The following is a 15,738-nucleotide window of genomic DNA, read 5'->3' as shown; positions in this document are numbered from 1 at the left end:
AAGAGCTAAGAGAATTATTTCATTTTTATTTCACTGATCATATTAATGATTATTTACTAGAGCTTGCACAAGACCATTTCTACTGTTCTGATACTGAACCTGAAACCGTGACGATCAGCCGATACCGAGACCCAGTATTCAGATCCAGCATGAATATCAGTACAAATCTGACATGTTTTTCAGTATGGTGTAATAAACAGTGAAGACATTGAGCAATAGCAGCCTTGCTGTTCAAATATTAGAGAGTTCCCACCTGAAAGTGTGACATCATGAATATAGTCCCATTTCTGGTGGAGCTCAGTGTGTAGATGTGCTGAGTAAAGTCTGGAGGATCAGGATTAGCTCTAGGGTGTGTATTCCTGTGTGTTATAGGTGTCAGTGCTGTGACCAGTTTAACAGCTCATGGAACTGTACACAATGTTCCTGAATCTGGTTGGTCTGGTTTAGTAGATGCATGTGTGATTGAAGTCAACTTTTTTTTGCTGACATTGATGGAGACATTGTTGTCAGTTCATCACTTCACATGGAGTTTCACTCTTGCTGAGATAAGCAAAGATACATTTACATTTACATCATGTGACATACACCTTTATACAGAGCGACATACAGAAGTGCTTAAGTCTCTGTCATTGGAGACTTAAGATACCATGAGTCTAAAACATTGTTCAAGTTTTTTTTTTTTTTTAAACTTTTTATTTTTTTATATAAACATGTATGGAAGGAAGTGAATAAAAATGAAACACTTCAAAGATAAACAGTTTACTGTGCTGTAACGTGTATGTGAACTATAAAGGCTTCGGGTCTAATTTCATATTAGTTTACTTGCTACATTTTTATGAAGATGTGGCAATTAACTAAGAATGTGATGATGATGATGATGATGATGATGATAATGAATAAAAAACATTGACCATATGAATAAAACAGAAATGTAAACCATCTCAAAGTGTATTTCTTAAAAACAACATAGAATTAAATACATAAATATTTTTTTTAATATATAGTTTAAGAGTCATGAATATTCATAATGAGTATTATCATGATTACCACACACACACACACACACACACACACACACACACACACACACACACACACACACACACACACACACACACACACACACACACACACACACACACACACAGTGCAAGTCTCCCTTACACAAAAATAAAATGTAATAGTAAAAAAAGGAAATCTAATACTAATATACAGATAAAACTGTATGTAGAGTGTAGAGTTTTAATACAATTCACACTTTATTCTTATTTTACTTTATCATCGATTACATTCAGTAAGTAATTTAGTACAATTTTAATCCATACACAATCTAATATAATGTTGATTGTAAGTTTAATGTGAATAATGTTCTTAATTATATATCTAGCTTGAGCACTGTTTTATTTCAGTCTTAACAAATAAACAGTAAAATTCTTAAAATGAACTTATGGTATCATGTTAAAAAGCTTGAGGAAGTCGATGGCACGAGTCTGTGGTTAAACAAAGAGAAGCTAAAGTTAACCACAGGATGCTGTCACTTTTACTGCTTTGTTAGTTTTCTGTTCACCTAAAAAAAGAAAATAATACTAGTACCTAATATAGTTATAATATATAACAAATAGTGTACTTTAATAACAATAGATATTTAACAAATGTAAAAAAGAGAGCAAATGAAGTTAAATAAATAAAATCAACATATGTAATATTAAAAAAGTTTTATTTTTATAACATTTTATTTCATGTTTATTAAATTGATTAATATTGAAATGTAATACGTTATTTTTTAAACAGAGCTTTAACTCAAGATAAATACTTTTATTTTTTATATTTATAAATAATGTATGCGCTTCTGTTACGCAGATTTGACTGTCTTCAATATGTACGCGTCTTTTCCGGGAAATCCCTGATTGGTCCGTTCTATTTTCGCGGGAAAATGTACTCGTGTGTTATTTTATTTTCCTGCCGCGTGTGTGTGTAGCCGCCTTCAGCTCGCGCGAGTGTGTGTGTGTGTGTAGCCGCCTTCAGCTCGCGCGAGTGTGTGTGTGTGTAGCCGCCTTCAGCTCGCGCGCGTGTGTGGTTTACAAAGTGCAGGATGAATCCAGAAGAAAAGAGCACGTGCGCTATAAGTAACAGGTAAGTGTATACAGCTTGGTGTAGACAGTGTGATGTTTAAATAAAGCTCCTGAGACGTCCTTAATGTCTTTACTTTATTAATATCATTATATTAAGGAACGGACAGAACATGCTGTGACTACATTCACTGCTCAGCTTACACGAGGGAACTACAACTCTTCTTCAGTACCAACGCGTCCCCTCATACTCCACACTCTATTGCCATCTAGTGGACAAAATAGACGTATCATATACAGTAACCTGATTATATCACAGACAGTACAATATATATATAAATAAATAAACATGTGTTGGTCTGCACTTAACACTACATCATGGTGATATTTATCACTGTTTCAGTCTAATTACCTTAAATCGTGAGGTTTAATAATGTGTTAAACTTAGTGACAGTAAAATGAAGCTTTATAACAAACTATAAAATGATTTCATTACTCAAGTCTTTTCAGTACAGAACACACACACACACACACACACACTACTGACACACACGCACTCCTGACAAGCGCACACTACCGACACATGGTCACATTACTGACACATGTTCACTCTACTGACACACTACTGAGACACACACACTCACATGCTACTGACACTAACACTACTGACACACACGCTACTGACACACACTCGCGAGCTACTGACACACGCACAGTCCTGTGTGTTAGTAGTGTAGTTAGCACACAAATGCACACTCACACTACTGACACACACACTACTGACACACTCACATACTGCTGACACACACACTCGCACTACTGACACACACACACTCACTACTGACACTCACACACTCACATCCTACTGACACACACACTCGCATACTAATGACACATACACTCTCACACTGACACACACACACTACTAACACACAGTACTGACGCACAAACGACACACACGCATTACTAACACACACTACCAACACACACTACTAATACCCTTTCTGACACACACACTACTGACACTCACACACCACTGACACGCGCACACTGCTGACACGCGCACACTGCTGACACGCGCACACTGCTGACACGCGCACACTGCTGACACATTACCACTACTGACACATTACCACTACTGACACACACACTTCTGACACACGCACACTACTGACACACTGCCACTACTGACACACACATGGCTGACACACACACCACTGACACACACGCTACTGACAAACGTTCAAACACACTCACTACTGACACACTCATTACTGGCACACACACACACACACACACACACACACACTCACTACTGGCACACACACACACTCACTACTGGCACACACTCACTACTGGCACACACACTCACTACTGGCACACACACACACACTCACTACTGACACACACACACACACACACACACTCACTACTGGCACACACACACACACACACACTCACTACTGGCACACACACACACACACACACACTCACTACTGACACACACTCACTACTGACACACACACACACACACACTCACTACTGGCACACACACACACACACACACACACACTCACTATTGGCACACACACACGCACTACTGGCACACACACATACACACACACTCTCACTACTGGCACACACACATACACACACACTCTCACTACTGGCACACACACATACACACACACTCTCACTACTGGCACACACACATACACACACACTCTCACTACTGGCACACACACATACACACACACTCTCACTACTGGCACACACACACACACTCACTACTGGGACACACACACACTCACTACTGGCACATACACACACACGCTCACTACTGGCACATACACACACACGCTCACTACTGGCACATACACACACACGCTCACTACTGGCACATACACACACACTCGCACTACTGGCGCACACACACTCGCACTACTGGCGCACACACTCGCACTACTGGCACACACACACTCACTATTGGCGCACACACTCACTACTGGCACACACACACACACTCACTACTGGCACACACACACACACACTCACTACTGGCACACACACACACACTCACTACTGGCACACACACGCACACACACATACACGCACGCACACACACACACACACACTACTGGCACACACGCACGCACACACACGCACACACTCACTACTGGCACACACGCAAACACACACACACACACACAATACTGACACACACACACACTACTGGCACACACGCACGCACACACACGCACGCACACACACACACTACTGGCACACACGCACGCACACACACACACTACTGGCACACACGCACGCACACACACGCACACACTCACTACTGGCACACACGCAAACACACACACACACACACACACAATACTGACACACACACACACTACTGGCACACACGCACGCACACACACGCACGCACACACACACACTACTGGCACACACGCACGCACACACACACACACTACTGGCACACACGCGCACACACACACACACTACTGGCACACACGCGCACACACACACACTACTGGCACACACGCACGCACACACACACACTACTGGCACACACGCACGCACACACACACACTACTGGCACACACGCACGCACACACACACACTACTGGCACACACGCACGCACACACACACACTACTGGCACACACGCACGCACACACACACACTACTGGCACACACGCACGCTCACACACACACTTATGGCACACACTCACTCACACACACACACTACTGGCACACACGCACGCACACACACACACTACTGGCACACACGCACGCACACACACACACTACTGGCACACACACACACTACTGGCACACACGCACGCACACACACACACTACTGGCACACACGCACTCACACACACACACTACTGGCACACACACACACACACACACACACACTCACTACTGGCACACACACACACACTCACTACTGGCACACACACGCACACACACATACACGCACGCACACACTCACTACTGGCACACACGCAAACACACACACACACACACACACAATACTGACACACACACACACTACTGGCACACACGCACGCACACACACGCACGCACACACACACACTACTGGCACACACGCACGCACACACACACACTACTGGCACACACGCACGCACACACACACACTACTGGCACACACGCACGCACACACACGCACACACTCACTACTGGCACACACGCAAACACACACACACACACACACACAATACTGACACACACACACACTACTGGCACACACGCACGCACACACACACACTACTGGCACACACGCGCACACACACACACACTACTGGCACACACGCGCACACACACACACACTACTGGCACACACGCACGCACACACACACACTACTGGCACACACGCACGCACACACACACACTACTGGCACACACGCACGCACACACACACACTACTGGCACACACGCACGCACACACACACACTACTGGCACACACGCACGCACACACACACACTACTGGCACACACGCACGCACACACACACACTACTGGCACACACGCACGCACACACACACACTACTGGCACACACGCACGCACACACACACACTACTGGCACACACGCACGCACACACACACACTACTGGCACACACACACTCTACTGGCACACACGCACGCACACACACACACTACTGGCACACACGCACGCACACACACACACTACTGGCACACACACACACTACTGGCACACACGCACGCACACACACACACTACTGGCACACACGCACGCACACACACACACTACTGGCACACACGCACGCACACACACACACTACTGGCACACACGCACGCACACACACACGCACGCACACACACACACTACTGGCACACACGCACGCACACACACACACTACTGGCACACACACGCACACACACACACTACTGGCACACACGCACGCACACACACACACTACTGGCACACACGCACGCACACACACACACACACACTACTGGCACACACACACACACACACACACTACTGGCACACACACACACACACACACACTACTGGCACACACGCACGCACACACTACTGGCACACACGCACACACACACACACTACTGGCACACACGCACGCACACACACTACTGGCACACACGCACACACACGCACACACACTACTGGCACACACGCACGCACACACACTACTGGCACACACGCACGCACACACACACACTACTGGCACACACACACACTACTGGCACACACGCACACACACACACTACTGGCGCACACACACACGCACACGCACACACACACTACTGGCACACACACACGCACACGCACACACACACTACTGGCACACACACACGCACACACACACACACACACTACTGGCACACACGCACGCACGCACACACACACACTACTAGCACACACGCACGCACGCACACACACACACTACTGGCACGCACGCACACACACACACACACACACACACTACTGGCACACACACACACACACTACTGGCGCACACACACACACACACACACACACACACACACTACTGGCGCACACACACACATACAGACACACACTACTGGCACACACACACACTACTGACACACACACACACTACTGGCTCGTTGAGCTGTGCTCGTTCTCTCTGTCACTCTGTCAGTAACCTGCTTCACACACAAGACCCTACTGCACATCACATAAGGCTTTGGCGGGACAAAAAATCGTTTTGGCGACCGCCCGAAAATTTTCAATGTAGAAAAACCCTGATTTGAAAGGTGTACATTTGTGCTACAAATGTGTACAACATTTTGTACCCGACTGTTATAAGCAATGTGCTGTTCTTCTAAAACATAAAATATTATTCTGTCCATCTCTGCATCTATTTTCCTCCAATCCGTTCTCTTAGTTTCTGTCTAACTGATTGTTTCCCCAAAGCCCTGACAGCTCAGGAGGCTCTGAGACCATGAAGAGACAGAACTACCTGGAGTGGTCTGAGTATTTCATGGCTGTCGCATTTCTGTCTGCTCAGAGGAGCAAAGATCCCAGCTCACAGGTACCGGCTGTAACACACACACACACACACGGACGATCCCAGCTCACAGGTACCGGCTGTAACACACACACACACACACACACACACACGGACGATCCCAGCTCACAGGTACCGGCTGTAACACACACACACACACACACACACACACGAACGATCCCAGCTCACAGGTACCGGCTGTAACACACACACACACACACACGAACGATCCCAGCTCACAGGTACCGGCTGTAACACACACACACACACACGGACGATCCCAGCTCACAGGTACCGGCTGTAACACACACACACACACACACACACACACACACACACACACACACACACACGGACGATCCCAGCTCACAGGTACCGGCTGTAACACACACACACACACACACACACACACACACACACACACACACGGACGATCCCAGCTCACAGGTACCGGCTGTAATATGGACGGAGGGAGGGAGGACAGACCTTGTTATTTCGGACAGACAGACAGTGTTATTTCACACACACCGGACGGACGGTGTTATTTCTCACACACACGCGCGCACACACACACACACACACACACACACACAGATGGTGTTATTTCACACACACACACACACAGATGGTGTTATTTCACACACGCACACACACACACACACACACACACACACACACACACACACACACACACACAGATGGTGTTATTTCACACACACACACACACACCCACGGACAGTGTTATTTCGGAAGGACGGTTTTATTTCACACACACACATGGATGGACGAACGGTGTTATTTCGGACGGATGGACGGACGGTGTTATTTCTCACACACACACACACACACAAACACACACACATTCACGGATGGACACACACACGTCCGACTGAGTTATTTCGGACGGACGGATGGTATTTTTTCACACACAAACACAAACGTACGGTGTTATTTCACACACACACGGACGGACACACACACACACACAGATGGACGGACACACACACGGAAGGACGGTGTTATTTCGGACATGTTATTTCGGACGGACGGTGTTATTTCACACACACACACACATACACACACGAGCGGACACACACACACACACACAGACGGACGGTGTTATTTTGGACGGATGGAAGGATGGTGTTATTTTGGACGTGTTATTTCGGACGGACGGTGTTATTTCACACACACACACACACACGAGCGGACACACACACACACACACACACACACACACACACACACACACACACAGACAGACGGTGTTATTTTGGACGGACGGACGGTGTTATTTTGGACGGACGGTGTTATTTCACACACACAGACGGACGGATGGTGTTATTTCACACACACAGACGGACGGACGGTGTTATTTCGGACGGACGGACGGTGTTATTTCGGACGGACGGTGTTATTTCGGACGGATGGTGTTATTTCGGACGGTGTTATTTCGGACACACAGAGACAGATACACACACACACACACACACACACAGACGGACAGACACACACACACACACACACACACAGACGGACAGACACACACACACCCACACACACACACACAGACAGACAGAGACACACACAGACGGACAGACACACACACACACACACAGACAGACAGATACACACACAGACACACACACACAGACGGACAGACACACACACACACACACAGACAGACAGATACACACACAGACACACACACACAGACAGACAGATACACAAATACACACACACACACACACAGTGTCTGACTTTACTCTTTTTTTGTACTAGAATGATTTAGAATCCCACTGCACTTCACCCAGACCAGGACGAGTTCTGAAGCTCCAGGGTTTTCACTCTTGCTCTGACTTAATTCACCTGTTTTCAGTATATTTTTTCTTTTCATTTCTTTTACTGAGATTTGTTTTTGTGCTTTCTGATTAATTCTATATTTGTTTATTTTTTAAATTTTATTTTCCTTTTTTATTTCTTTTTGTTTTATTTGTTTATTTTTATAAAATGCACAAATCTAAGCCTCTCTCTCTCTCTCTCTCTCTCTCTCTCTCTCTCTCTCTCTCTCTCTCTCTCTCTCTCTCTCTCTCTCTCTCTCTCTCTCTCTCTCTCTGTAGGTGGGAGCGTGTATTGTAAATCAGGAGAATAAGATTGTGGGCATCGGCTATAACGGGATGCCGAATGGCTGTGATGACGATCTCATGCCCTGGGCTCGCTCTGCTGATGACAGACTGGACACTAAATACCCCTATGGTCAGTTTCCCCACATCACTGCAGACTGCTAGAGTTTAAAGCCAACTGTGTTCTGCATTAACTTTAATAATAATGAGAATTGCAAACTTGCACACAATCCATATATGAAATACTTATTTAATGTTAACGATGCAGTGTTTAATATGATCCGCTAGATGGCGACAAAGGACAAGTTAATTTTCTGCATGTTGCTGTGCAACTTTAATCTAAAGAACATTTAGACACTTTAATGCCAGAATTATGAACATACGTTACAAATAAAATGGTCTTAAGAGATATGGGATCAGAATTGTTTCGTTATTCTGAATAAATATACTATGATCCACAAATAAATATAAAGAGTTTCACAATTTTTTTTAAATCAACAAATGCACAATAAGCAAACTGTAAATATATGTTACAAATTTCACAAAAAGAAATGAAATTCTTATGAATAAAATGGGATTTGCAAATAAAAAAAATATTTATAAATATATATTTAATTGTATTTATTTGTGAATGGCTTCCTGCTCATTTGTGAATGGCGTTCTGTGCAATTGTGGATTTGAAACATTTCTAACGTCAAGACGTGCACAAGAATCCACAAATAGGTGACTCCGCCCACCGTCTACTTCACCGTCAATTTGTAACCTATATTTACGGTTTGCTTATTGTGCATTTGTTGATTTAAAAAATATTTGTGAAACTCTTTATATTTATTTGTGGATCATAGTATATTTATTCAGAATAACGAAACAATTCTGACCCCATATAAGAAATGCTCCAAATAAAGTAAACAAACGTGTATTAAAAAGAAATGTTTTATTTGTCAGGAATGTTGTGGTGCAGCGATTAGCTCAGCATCATCATCAGTGGTGTGGTGTGATGAAGATGACATACAGTTACCTCTAAAACTCTAGAACATACTTATTTATGATGAATAAAACTGTAAGAAAGATTCCTCCTCGCACTCTTTACTTCACTCTTTGTCCGCGTCTCTTTACCTCTGCAAAACAATAGGAGCTCCGGAGCACTGGGAGAACAAACCACACGAGTGAAATCAAATCTGGTTTATTCCAAACATCTTATGTAATTGATTATATTAAAGCTACTGGATGTTAGATTATTTTTGCCCCCTTTTGGCTGTGTCCCAAACTGACCATCTGATATTACTACTTTTGTAAGGCTGTGTGATTTGGGACGCAGCCCAATAAAGCACCAATGATTTATCTTCTGTTAATATCAGAGAGAATAAAACCTTTATTGTATGTCATATTTCTGTAATGTATGTTTCTGTAGGTTTTATGTATGTGTGTGTATATTTATATAGGGGTGTGTGTGTGTGTGTGTGTGTGTTACAGTGTGCCATGCTGAAATGAATGCCATCATGAATAAAAACTCTGCAGATGTAAAAGGTTGCACCATTTACGTTGCTCTGTTTCCTTGTAACGAGTGTGCTAAACTCATCATACAATCAGGTAAGACACACACACACACACACACACACACACACACACACACACACACTCCTGATTTATTAAACTATAACCTGCTTTTCCCCACCAACTCATCTGTCTGTGATCACATATGGTGATCTGTTAAGCCACGCCCATTCACATATCTGTGATCTGTTAAGCCACGCCCCCTCACCTGGTCCATGAGGAAATCTGACTATTTCATATAAAATAGACGAGTTTTCTCATTGCTCATTTAGTTATAAAGTGCAGGATTAGTCGAGTCAAGAAGCCTTTATTGTCATTTGAACCGTTTATCTGACACAGTACACAGTGAAATGAGATGTTTCTCCAGGATCATGGAGCTACACAGAACACCACAGAGCTCAGGACATAAAGTAAGCTGTCCTAGACACATAAAGTGCATTGTGTGTAAACTAGTGCAATAGTGTGAGACAGACACAAAACACTACAGGACAAAAACACAAACACTGACCAGTGTACATGCTGTATATAATACACTACATTGTTATTTCATTATTTTTTGTTAAAGATTTCTTGACTGCCTGCCTGTCTCTGTCCACCTGTCCCTGTCTGTCTCTGTCCGCCTGTCCCTGCCTGCCTTTGTCCTCCTGTCTGCCTGGCCCTGTCTGCCTGTCTCTGTCTGTCTCTGTCCACCTTTCCCTGTCTGTCCCTCTCTGTCCAACTGTTTGTCCCTGTCCTTGTCTGCCTGTCCCTGTCTGTCTCTATCCCTGTCCCTGTCTGTCTCTGTCCGCCTTTCTCGTTCTGCCTGTCCCTCTCTGTCTGCCTGTCCCCATCTGTCTTTGTCTCTGCCCGCCTGTCTCTAATCTCCAGCATTGCTTCTGTATGTTCACTACAGGTATAAAAGACGTGGTTTATTAATCAATGCTTGACTGCCTGTCTGTCCACCTGTCCTTTTCTATGTCCGCCTGTCTCTGTCCCCCTGTCTGTCCTCCTGTCCCTGTCCGCCTGTCTCTGTCTGCCTGTCCGCCTGCCTCTAATCTCCAGTATTGCTTCTGTATGTTAACTACAGGTATAAAAGACGTGGTTTATTTGTCAGATAAATACCACTGCACCCCAGAGATGGAAGCTTCCAGAAGGCTGCTGGATATGGCGCGTATCCCATACAGGTGAGCTTGGGCTCAGGTGACCCTGGGAGCAGGTGAGCTCAGTAACAATTTATTTATATCCCTGCTTGTGAGCAGAGAATGGAGTCTGATTTGGTACAAGGCTTGTGTGAAGCCTCAGAAATGGCCGTGACTCTAATGTAATCTGTGGTGAGGTGACGTTGCATCACTTTGACATCAGACTGCGCTACGACAAATAATCAAAATTATTATTTAAAAAAAGTCACCTTATGATTCGAGTGGTTTATTGTCATGTGCACAATGATTTAGACCATATAGTGAAATTCTCATGTCTCCCTTAGAAAAAGAATAAAAATAAATAATAGAAATGAAATGTAGGGAAAACTACAGTATATATAGAGTAAGGTGCTCAGTGTGTTGTTGGGGGGGGGGCAGTTTATGGGGGTGTGAGTTGTGGTGTTAAGTGTTGTTCAGGAGTCTGATGGCTTGTGAATAAAAACTGTTTGTGAGTCTTTTTGTCCTTGATCTCACACTCCGTCTCCTGTAGCGTCTACCTTAGTCGATGTCTTAGTTATTTATTTATTTGATTTTGTTACTTGTCTTGTGACTCCTCTTTGTATATTTTGTGTGTTTCTTTTGCTGTAATTTAATTGATTTAATACCACCATTAGTTCTCCTTTGGTCCCGTTCGAATCGAAGTACGGTATGTGCCATTAACACGTGAGGATTATTAATGGCAGCGTTATTAGTCTGCCTCCGAGTCATTAATTAGTCCCTGAAAGGCCGATCCTTCTCACGCGGCGAGGTTTGACAGGAACTCCGAATCCAATCACAGACCGAATCTTTTTCCTCATCTGAGGACTAATGCTCTTGTCCTTTCACCCTTTTCTGATGTGCTTGTCATGAGAGCAGCTTTAAAACCTAAAAACAAAGAGGAGCATTGTTAGAAGATTCTCAGATTCCTGACACAGCTGTCACTAATTGGCTGAGAGAGTCGACAGTCTGATCTAGAAAGAATTCAGCATCACTTTTCACTTCTGCAGAACATTCTGTGGTTTTTAAACGTGGTAAACCAAAGTGGTATCACATAACGAGTATTTCTTTATCCAAATATTAATAATACACAATGGGGTCACGGTGGCTTAGCGGTTAGCACGTTCGCCTCACACCTCCAGGGTTGGGGGTTCGATTCCCGCCTCCACCTTGTGTGTGTGGAGTTTGCATGTTATCCCCGTGCCTCGGGGGTTTCCTCCGGGTACTCCGGTTTCCTCCCCCGGTCCAAAGACATGCATGGTAGGTTGATTGGCATCTCTGGAAAATTGTCCGTAGTGTGTGTGTGTGAATGAGAGTGTGTGTGTGCCCTGTTATGGGTTGGCACTCCGTCCAGGGTGTATCCTGCCTCGATGCCCGATGACGCCTGAGATAGGCACAGGCTCCCCGTGACCCGAGAAGTTCGGATAAGCGGTAGAAGATGAGTGAATGAATGAATGAATAATAATACACACTCTGGATTTTAGATTTGAACCAGAAGTGGGCGTGGCTACATACATTTTATCTAATAACTAGGACACTTCCATAGCTTCGGTTACATCACTCAAGTTCATAGTCTGGTCAACTAGGTGGAATTTTCTAGAATTCTTCATTTGTCTAATGTAACGGAGTAAAGCTATAGATCTGTTTTTTCCCCCCAAGTCAAGTCGTCTAATAACATTGTGTGTGTATGTATATAATATTAGTCTTGAATTTTGTATTATATTAATTTTTACATTATTCTTCATAACCTTTTGTTCTATGTTTATGTTCTGTAAAGCTGCTTTGACAGTTTATACTAATATATATATATATAATAAACTTGAATTGAAAACTTAAACTTTCCATTTGTGTCTGGTTCTAGTTTTTCCTTGTCGCTTTGGTGACAAAAGTGATTTTTATGTTACTCTGGATATGGGCTTCTGCTGTAAATGTAAATATTCCTCAACATTCAAAAGGAACTTTACAAGTACAGGTTTCTAAAGTACAAGTGAAAAGCGCACGAGAGAGCAGCAGAAAACACAGACAATATGCAGAAACTACTGTAGACTCGCACATGTACCTGTCTTCTTTTGGGTGCCTCTGTCTGTCCATCAGTGTTTGTCTGGTCAGTTGTTTCCAGACAAAGAACACAGGCTAAAGTCTTTCTCGTACTTACTGGTGAATAATTTTCTAAAAGTCTCTCATGCGGTTGTGTTTTTCAGACAGTTTCATCCGAAGCGGAAGACGATCGTTATCGATTTTGACTCCATCGGTCCCTCTGTACAGCCTGAGTGTAACGGAGGCTGCACCCCGGCTCTAAACGACAAGCACTGAAACACCTAACAACAGATACTGAAACACGGGTCTTCTATAAGATTACATGTTTTAGAGACTTTAAATTGTTCAAATACTGAAAATCACTGATGTGTAAGTTACTGAGATGTCCTGACAGGTGAGTACTGAAATTCTAATATTCAGTGTTTCAGCGGACATCACAGAAAACCTCCGTATACGACTTTATTAGTATTATTATTTTATTAATATACCAAAAATGTGAAACACGACAATGTCAGTGGACTAGTAAAGAAAACACACCTGAATAATCAAGTGTAAGTGTAATAATGAATGTTCCTCAGGTGCTGAGACACAAAAAGAGACTTAAATCAAGTGGCACTGAAATAGAAGTTACTGAAACATCATTATTAAAGTGCTGATGTCTTTCAGACAAATCAATCCTCACTACACTAATAATTTATACAGATACTTTAATAAAAAATAGTCATATCTGGGAGTTAATCGCACCTGTTACATTTCAGTATTTCGGTATTTAAAGTGATTTAAACTGAAACGTCACCAAAGTTTGAGCTGCTCGGTGAAATGGAAGCTTTCAAAAATACAGAAACGCAACCACAATCAGGTTTTCCCCTGCTTTCTCTTCTGTGAAGGAGTCAGCTATCAGCTCTGCGATCAACACGTAAAATACCCTCTGACTCGCGTATATAGTTTAAAACGAGTTAAAACTCTTTAATATATTAGTTAACCTTTCTTTCCAATTGGTGTGATGTGAGCAAATATTCTTCTTCTTATTACTATTCAACATCTTCCTCTCTCGTAATGTTTGTCATTTATAATTGTTCTTTTTAATACGACTGCATATTAAATATATTATGAGGTGTGTTGGGTTTAGAGATGTGAAGCTGTAAAGCAACACGATGCTGTAGCTAAACTCTGATTGTTCTGGATTAAATATATTAAGAGAACTGTGTTGTGTCATTTTTTTTAAAGATTGTGACCCAGAGTTAAATAAACGTTCATATGTTATATCTTAAGTACAGATAAAGACGGCCCAGTGTGTTATATGTTATTGGGACATGGTTGTGATGTTTATTAGACACATTTACACCTCTGCTGGATATTCAGAGGACATTATAGAGAGTTAGTGGTTTTAAATTTTTGACCAAACTCAGGAATTCGTTCATACTTGAGTAACGTGGGAGTGGTCAAGTCACTTTTATGTGTATGTATGTGTGTGTGTGTATATATATATATGTATGTATGTGTGTGTATGTATGTATATATATATATATATATACGTATATATATATATATATACGTATATATATATATATACGTGTATATATATATATATACGTATATATATATATATATATATATATATATACATATATATACATTTATATACATATATATACGTATATATACCTATATATACGTATATATACGTATATATATGTATATATACATATATATACGTATATATACATATATATACGTATA

General features: G+C 42.9%; 1 protein-coding gene across 2 annotated transcripts; it reads left to right on the top strand.

Annotated features, from left to right (window-relative positions):
* The first annotated feature begins 1,967 nt into the window (after window positions 1–1,967).
* dctd (dCMP deaminase) lies at window positions 1,968–15,200 on the top strand. 2 transcript variants are annotated; one of them, XM_047812986.1, is made up of 7 exons: window positions 2,005–2,036; window positions 2,070–2,133; window positions 7,037–7,154; window positions 9,251–9,386; window positions 10,727–10,843; window positions 11,874–11,970; window positions 14,163–15,200. In XM_047812986.1, the coding sequence occupies exons 2-7, from the start codon at window positions 2,093–2,095 to the stop codon at window positions 14,272–14,274; spliced, it is 621 nt and encodes a 206-aa protein (XP_047668942.1). In that variant the 5' UTR covers window positions 2,005–2,036; window positions 2,070–2,092; the 3' UTR covers window positions 14,275–15,200. The 2 variants fall into 2 exon arrangements, with proteins under 2 accessions (XP_047668941.1, XP_047668942.1); XM_047812985.1 differs by having other exon boundaries at window positions 1,968–2,133.
* The last annotated feature ends 538 nt before the right edge of the window (window positions 15,201–15,738 follow it).

Source organism: Tachysurus fulvidraco, chromosome 4, assembly GCF_022655615.1.
Source record: "Tachysurus fulvidraco isolate hzauxx_2018 chromosome 4, HZAU_PFXX_2.0, whole genome shotgun sequence".
In the NCBI taxonomy this organism is placed as follows: Eukaryota; Metazoa; Chordata; class Actinopteri; order Siluriformes; family Bagridae; genus Tachysurus; species Tachysurus fulvidraco.
The sequence above is the reverse complement of the archived record's forward strand: the minus strand, read 5'-3'. Positions and strand labels throughout refer to the sequence as shown.

Bases quoted from the DNA above. Each gene is read 5' to 3' on its own strand.
- dctd (XM_047812985.1), top strand. From the start codon at position 2,093: ATGAATCCAGAAGAAAAGAGCACGTGCGCTATAAGTAACAG. The intron at 7,155-9,250 runs GTACCGGCTGTA...CTCTCTCTGTAG, and splicing joins GCAAAGATCCCAGCTCACAG to GTGGGAGCGTGTATTGTAAA. The intron at 10,844-11,873 runs GTAAGACACACA...TGTTAACTACAG, and splicing joins TAAACTCATCATACAATCAG to GTATAAAAGACGTGGTTTAT.